The sequence below is a fragment of the Crocodylus porosus genome, unplaced genomic scaffold (genome assembly GCF_001723895.1).
Source record: "Crocodylus porosus isolate Cpor-Errol unplaced genomic scaffold, CroPor_comp1, whole genome shotgun sequence".
In the NCBI taxonomy this organism is placed as follows: Eukaryota; Metazoa; Chordata; order Crocodylia; family Crocodylidae; genus Crocodylus; species Crocodylus porosus.
The window spans coordinates 214,842,648-214,850,122 of record NW_017728886.1 but is presented as its reverse complement, the minus strand read 5'-3'; the positions used below and the strand labels follow the sequence as shown (position 1 = coordinate 214,850,122).

The 7,475-nt window shown below is 40.9% G+C and overlaps 1 protein-coding gene across 1 annotated transcript in view; it reads right to left on the bottom strand.

The window, feature by feature from the left end:
- Nucleotides 1-7,475, bottom strand: part of RDH10 (retinol dehydrogenase 10) — a 33,397-nt gene that overhangs the window by 2,607 nt on the left and 23,315 nt on the right. The window contains exons 3-4 of the mRNA XM_019543906.1: nucleotides 2,006-2,104; nucleotides 375-520 (exon numbers count right to left, since the gene is read on the bottom strand). Coding sequence (XP_019399451.1) covers nucleotides 375-520; nucleotides 2,006-2,104 — 245 coding nt within the window. The remainder of the gene's footprint in view (nucleotides 1-374; nucleotides 521-2,005; nucleotides 2,105-7,475) is intronic.

Below are 7,475 nucleotides of genomic sequence, written 5' to 3'. Positions count from 1 at the left end.
AAACAAAGTCAGTCTAAATATTTTACTGAGCAGGTTCCTGACTACACTGTTAAAAAAAACCATGCAACAGATTAAAATACAAATAGTAGGTGTGTCCTACGTTACATCAGGTAACATCGAGGTATTGCTGACCACTAACAAAAAAAAAAGCAAGGGGGTGGGGAAAGAGAGAGAAACAAGTCTTCAACCCTAAATTACTCTAACTGAAATTAAAAAGTGATGACACTAAATTTCAGGAAAGCAAGTGTTACTTGTTCAAGTTATTGCTATCTACTTCTCATGCCTTCAAATTAGTGATTTTTTCTTCTTTTTCAAAACTGGATTAAGAACAGCACTACTAAAGGTGCACTGGACAAAAGGAAGAGTCTATTCACCTGATTCTGCATCCTCTGAACATTCCTGTATCTACAAGGTAAGGACACACCAGGGTCATTTTAATACCATCCTTTTCAGCAGCCTTCAGTTCATGGCTCAGAGATTCATGGAAACCCACAGCTCCAAATTTGCTGGCACAGTAATCCTGTGTTGGTAAGAAAGTAAAAATAATTAACTAGTTAGTATAAATGATATATAACAAATCTGATACAGCAGCTAGCTATATTACTTGACCATAAAGCTCTGAAAGTGCAATCTAGCACATGGAACCAGGAGCTAAAACTCCCTGTTTAACTCTAGCCTAAAACATAACATTGGAGCTGCTATTGAGCTTTGGCCAAGTTAGTTCCATGTTGCTTCAGTCTCTCCATGTGTAAAACTGTTAAAAAACTTCCTCATCTTCAAGGCCCTAGGGATGCTTTGAAAATTGAAGTCTAAACGGGGGCGGTGGGGGAGGAGGGAAAGCCAACCTTGATTTGGATTTGAATAAAATATGGTAGTTGCAAAACTGTTTTTAAAATCAGGATCATCTAGTAGAGATAATCCACACCTGAGCACCACAAATAGAATTCTTAGCCCGTCCAGGGTCAATGAGTCCTGGGATCCTCTAAGACAAGGGTTGGCAAAAGACAGGGGTCAGCAAACCAAAGCATGGCACATGAAGACATTTTGCTTGGCACGCCAGCTCTTAGGGAGGATGGCAGAGGAGTTGCATAGGGCCCAATCCTTTTTGGAGCTGTGCAGCTCTGGTCCATTCCCTGCTGTCTGCGCTGAGGCATGCATGCACCCTCCACCACAGAGCTGGGCCAGGGCTCCATGGAGCCTGGTGCAGCTGTTTGTAACTTCCTGGGCTGCCTGCCACAGCCAGCCTTGGCTTTGTGCAGGCCTGTGCCACCTGCCACAGAGCCCAGGATGCTCCCAGCAGCTGGTGGGGAGACTCCAAGCAGCTGCACTGGGGTGCGGAGCCCCAGCCCAGCTCAGCTCATTGCCAGCAATGGGTGCATGTGCACCTCTGGGCAGACAGCTGGGGCTGCACTGGCCCCAAGAAGGATCAGACCCCTTGCTGTTCCCCTGCCATCCACCCCAGTACACCAATGTCTTACAAGTTGACGCTAATTTTTTTGGCACTCCACCCAAAAATATGTTGCCAACCTGTGCTGTAATGAGATCTTGAGCTTCTCTTTCTAAACTCCAATACTATTGTAACATCAACAATTTTAGAGTTGCAGATAGAGTCTAGGCCAGTGCTAGGAAAGCTCATACCACTAAGCATTTCACCAGCATGCCAGCTTTTTCAGTAATTACCAATTTGTAGATGACCGCATAGTTTCAATTCATGCTTAGTGCTCAACTAGGAACATCTTAATAGGGCACAATAAAGAGGATGCTCAGCATTTTGGCATCCAATGTCAGTAAGACACCAACAAAACTGCCCCCAAAAAACAACCTCTCAAAGTGGCAGTGCTCCCCTTAACCCCCCACCCCCTGCCACAAAACACCCACACTAGTTACTCCTGAATCACTTTGCCTGGAAGTTTCAAGTATGAGGAGCACTTGCATACTTATTCATAGCTGATGAAAGAAAGCATTTCTCATTCAAGAAAGCATTTAGCTTAATAGCTCAACAAACCTCCACTCCAGCAGTACTGAACAATCCCAGGGAACTTGCAACTGTCACAATGTGTCCATGATTCATTTCCAGCATCTTGGGAAGGAATGCTTTAGTGGTCTACAAAGTGAAAGAGTGCGAGCGTATTACTTTAAGATAAAGCATTAGTCATTCAAAACCTCTATTCCAGTTCTGTATCAGCCAAGATGCAAGATGATTACACAAGACTGAGCCTCAGAGTTTTTCCAAGATTAATGCCAACAAAAATGCCATAGCATGTTCATGAAACCAGACCACAGGGCAGAGAGGATTATGTCCTTAGACACTGTAAGTTAAAGGATCAATTTGACTCAGACATTTATTTTTCTGCAAGACTAGTTATCTGAAAAAGATAGCTTAGCTTTAAATGAAGAGTCAGGTTTTACAGAAAGGAATGTTTAGTTACATTATATAGCATGTCTGTGTTAAGACTAGTGCAAATTATCAGTTGGAATTTCTCGTTAGCCAGATATTTTTCAAGCTGAGGTGGTACTTGTGATTTTTATCCCAATTACTTGTTATTTTACAAGGGCAGAAGCCTTGCCTCCTATAAAAGTTACTTGCATTAAGATTTGCATACAAAGAGTATAAAATATGTCATCCATCTTAATCTAAACTACTGTTCTCATGGTTATTGGCACCCACAAGCATTGCTATGATTAAGGACATGTCTGTTTCCATCATAAACCACCTACTTAAGATATTTCCAGTACCAGCAGTAAAAGCTTGTTCAAGTGGAAGCTCTCCATTTTAATTGATTTAGGAAATAAATTAGATTTAAAAGGAAATTAAAGGAAAATTAATTGATTTAGAAAAAAATTACCACCTCCTGCAATTCAGGTGTTACAACAATCAGAGATGGACACCATTTAAGGTGATAGTCTGAGCCTCTGACTGTCAATTACTAGTATGACCAGAAGCCAAAAGTTCCTGCCAGAGTACCTACCTCCCCCAGAGGTGTAGGAAGCTCACCAAATGCCCAGGAGGGAAGAGGGAGCAAGCCAACCACTGTAGGACCAAGGGTGGCCATGGGTGAACAGAAGGGAAATCTTACCTGCCTGGGCTACTGCAGCAGCCACTGCTGCCACCATGTAACCAGGCTCCTTGGGAGCTGATCCAGTGCCTTGTTTGCTTGCCTCCCCCCAGCTACACATACTGGGTGCACAGCTGTGCCTGCTCTGGCAAACACTTCAGGGGAGGAAGCACCATTTCATTTGCCCCACTCTCACAGGATACATTGTTTGGTGCAGTATGGTACCACTTGGCTCCTATGTCCAGACAGGGGCACACAAGGGCAGACCCTGTTGTGTCAAAGGTGGAATGGGAGGGTGGGTACTATAGATGGAGACAATTTAAGAACCAGAAGTAAGCCTCATAAAAAGTCTAGTTGATAAAGCCCCATGGAAAATCATACCCCAGATTCCTCATTACAAAAGAAGCAGGGCTAGAAGGGACCTCCAGAGCAGGAGTGGGCAAAATGTGGCCCATGGGCCAGATGTGGCCCAGCAGCCCATTCTATCCGGCCTACGGGGCCCCTAAAAATTTAGAAAATTAATATTTATCTGCCCCTGGCTGCCTGTCATGTGGCCCTCAATGGCTTGCCAAAACTCAGTATGTGGCCCTCCACCCAGAATAATTGCTTCTGGCAGGGATTGGACTAGATAACCTCTAGAGCAGGGGTGGGCAAAGTCATCCCTCACCAAAGCCGTGGTATAGGAGCCAAAATGCTACATAAGACTACACTTAACCTTGACAAACACAGACTTAACACCCTAGCCTGCCACAGGTAAACCAGGGGAACCATGGTAGCCAATGTCCTGCTTGTATAAAATGCTGTCAGTATATTGTCAATATATGCTCAAGAAATAGATACCAAATTCTTGGTATCAGCTGTCAATGCAAGGGATATTTTAATTCATTCGTTTCCAGTGAGATTTCAGAACAGCCCTCTGTCCTCCCAAAAATTAACTCATAGCATAACTTGGATCCAAACTCAAAACATGCAAGTGCCCCTTAAGTATTCACTACTTAGTTAACTGATGGCTTGAATCATGTCAGCTGTACACTTGCAAACATACAAAACTACAGCTGAATTCATCTAATTCCATTCTTATGCTGTCTGCATTTCCCAATCACAGATGTCAGAACAGTTTTGCTCTAATGATTTTCACATGTTCTTGTACTACATTTTTTCCCTGCAGGTGTTAAAATGACTAATCCAGACCTCCTAACACCACACAAAAGACTGTTTTCACTGGACAGCTGGCATATGATAGAAGATTAACAGATCCCTGACTCCTTGCCTCTTCTACTGCTGATTCATGCATCTTTTAGATCAGCTTACCTGTGAAAAGGAAGTTAGTATTTATTTATTATCTCTCTCAATGTGAACCCCCTTATGTTTTTCTTCTCCTGGTGCTGGGTATCATTTAGTTTTAGGCAAGCATTTTACCTTGCTTGTTAGGCTAATATCTGTGCCAGGCAAGAAGTTTCAGCTTCTCTTGCCATGCCATATGGCAACACCACCACTCAGCCAGAGTAGGATGGCATTATGTGCAGCAGGCTTCCTTTTGAGGGTACAGCAGTTTGCAGTATGTTCCAGCCTGTGACATTAGACTATTTCTTCTAATAGCCTATTACAGATCACTGTGAAGTGGATGGGAAGTAAAGAGAAAAAGACACTAGGAAGGAAACAAGGGTAAGCTTCCCATGATGTTAGTCTGAAAGCTGTGGTTTAGCACAAGTTGTTATGAGATAAGAGTAGACCTTTATGGAGGGAATTCCAATCTTGAGCTGAAAGCTTTTCCATGGCTGTACCACTGCATAAATATAAGAGTAACCAAACCACTAGACAGCCTATGAAAACAGCCCATTGGTCTCAGAACTGTCATTTTTCTCCCATACTATGTTCCTTCAAAACTTAAGAAAGAGCAAGTTTCAAATCCATTTCTCATAGCACATCCCCAGTAAGAAGGCAATATTGCCAACACAAAGCACTTCAAGGTTAGGAGTCAGCCCTGCAAAAGTACTCATGAAAATTGGCTCAAGTAGAAAGATTGAACTAAAGAGAGATCCAAGGTCCATTGGCTTTGAGGAAGCTACTGAAATTAACCTGATGTGCTCAAACTAGAAGTTCCCGGGGCAAAAATAGAGCACTTCCATATAAAGGAAAAAGCTTGCCATCCTTATTATGTTCATCACCATCCTTGGAGGTTTTTAAGCTTCAACTAGATAAAACCTTGGCTGGGATGGTATAATTGGGAATGGTCCTGCTTGGAGTAGGTGGCCTCTTAACTTTCAATGATTCTATGATCTAACTATAATACTGATACCTATATTAAATATGGAAATATGGTGGCTTGCCCCATTTAGATAGGCTTTTTAGAGTAAAAATCATTCCTTTCCTCTAGCCATTCATCTCACATTAGGAGATTTGGAAAGGAGGCAACATAGAATAAAAGGTAACATAGAAATAAAAAATAAACAAAGTTAATATTCTCTCATTTTCACATGATTGAGGGCTGACGATTTAACAAAATCCATACTAAATACTGAAAACCTGCCAGCGCCGAATAAAAACAGACCGATTTAGTGGGTGGAATGAGGTTAGGTCCTATATGATGTGTTAGGGCAGACTCACTACAATAGACAACAGAATATTCTGGTTAAGACTGTCATCTAAATTTTACTGTTCATTTGAACATGTTCATTTTTATACAGAAGTAGTCAGGGCTTCTTAGACCAGAGAAGAAATTTTCCATCAACAACACTAATACTAGATTCACGTTAAAAGGGAACAAATAAAGCAGTGCATGTATTTAGTGCTCAGTGAAGGATGAGCTAGATAGCTCTTTTCCATCTTTAAGTTTTTATAGTTTCCTTAAAAATCCACTGCTCCCCCTTGGGGCAGTTTCCTCATAGCTTTTGAATGAACCATTAGAATTGTGCAAACTACCCCCCCAAAAGCTAAAATATTTTATATTTCCCGAGCACACGGCTTTAATGACTTATTAGAAATAAGTGTGAAACTGAACAAGCATTTACATGTCACTTCATAGCTTTTGTAATCTGTTCTCAACGTTTTGGTTTACGGCAAATTAACTTCCAACAGTCCAGCACTTCTTCCCTCCCCTTCCTCAAATTCTTTAGTTCCATTCTTAGTGCTCTTAATGAAACAAAAAACTCAAATGAATGTGCAACAAAGGGTAGTGCAGCTGCAGTGTCAAGACAAATTAGTCTAAAGTACAATAAAATGAGAATATGAAGAAATACTGCATTTGGGAAAGTCTGATATTTTTAATTAAATTTTGGATTGATGATTTTCAAAGTAGTGAGTTAACAAGCACCTATCAAAAAAACAAAAACAAAACAAAAAATCCACCATGTAATGCTAGCTGTATGCAAGTTTAGACCAAAAGATGTTAAACGCAGAGGCTCTCATCAAACCTTCATCCTATGCACGAAGTGGCTTTTATGGTTTTCAAAATGGTTTATTTCAAAAGAGAAGCAAATATGGCAGATACCAACCAGCTTGCAAGTTTATATTTGCCAGTACAATGGAATTTTCATAGCTTCTGACTCCATTTAGTGCTAAAGCCCCCTTGAAGCCATTTTGGCATTGTGAAAAATGCTGGTTAGATTGTCTTTATAGCTATGCAAGAATTCCCCAAGAAAATCTGAGTGACAACAGTTTCACATTCTTTCTTCTAGCTATTCCTCTTCGATGAGGAGACTTGGAGGAAAGTAATGTTGTCATTATGATCTTTACTCCAAGAGTTTATCTATATTAGGAAAGCTCCCGCATTTCTATACCAGTACAGTTATTTTTCTCATTTAAACTACAATACTGGTAAGAATGGTAAAGTTTCCCCTATACACAGGGAAGTTAGTATTTCCAGACGTCATTGTGGCCAATTAGGAACTAGAGTTGTAGTTCTAGAAAGATTGTTCCATGAAAAATAAGAAATTGAGAACCAGGTCTGATTCAAGAGTACCAGCAAGTATTTTACTATTGTTAAAACCGCAGGACTGGAAGGAACTTCAAGCATTACTAAGTGCACAAATGCAGCATGTGTTAGTCCTAAACAGCGTTTATCCAATATCTTCTTGAAAACCTCCAATGAAGGAGATTCTACACCCTCCCTGGATAGCTTGTTCCTTTTGCTTTGTCTTACTGCTTTTACAGTAAGGAAGCTTTGCCTGAGGTGCAATCTAAAAATCAGCTTTTCACTAGTTTAAACCCATTGCTTTGTGTCCTCCTTTTTATGGCAGCCTTTCAAACATTTGAAAATTACTATGATGGCCTCTCTTAATTTCCTTTTCACCAAACTAAACATTCTAACCCTGGCTGGATGATATAGGAACAAAGGGTGGGAACAGACCACATGGAGAAGAGAAGAAAAAAAAAAAAAAAATCCACTCCCCTACTAACAGAGAAAGACTAGAAAAGTTT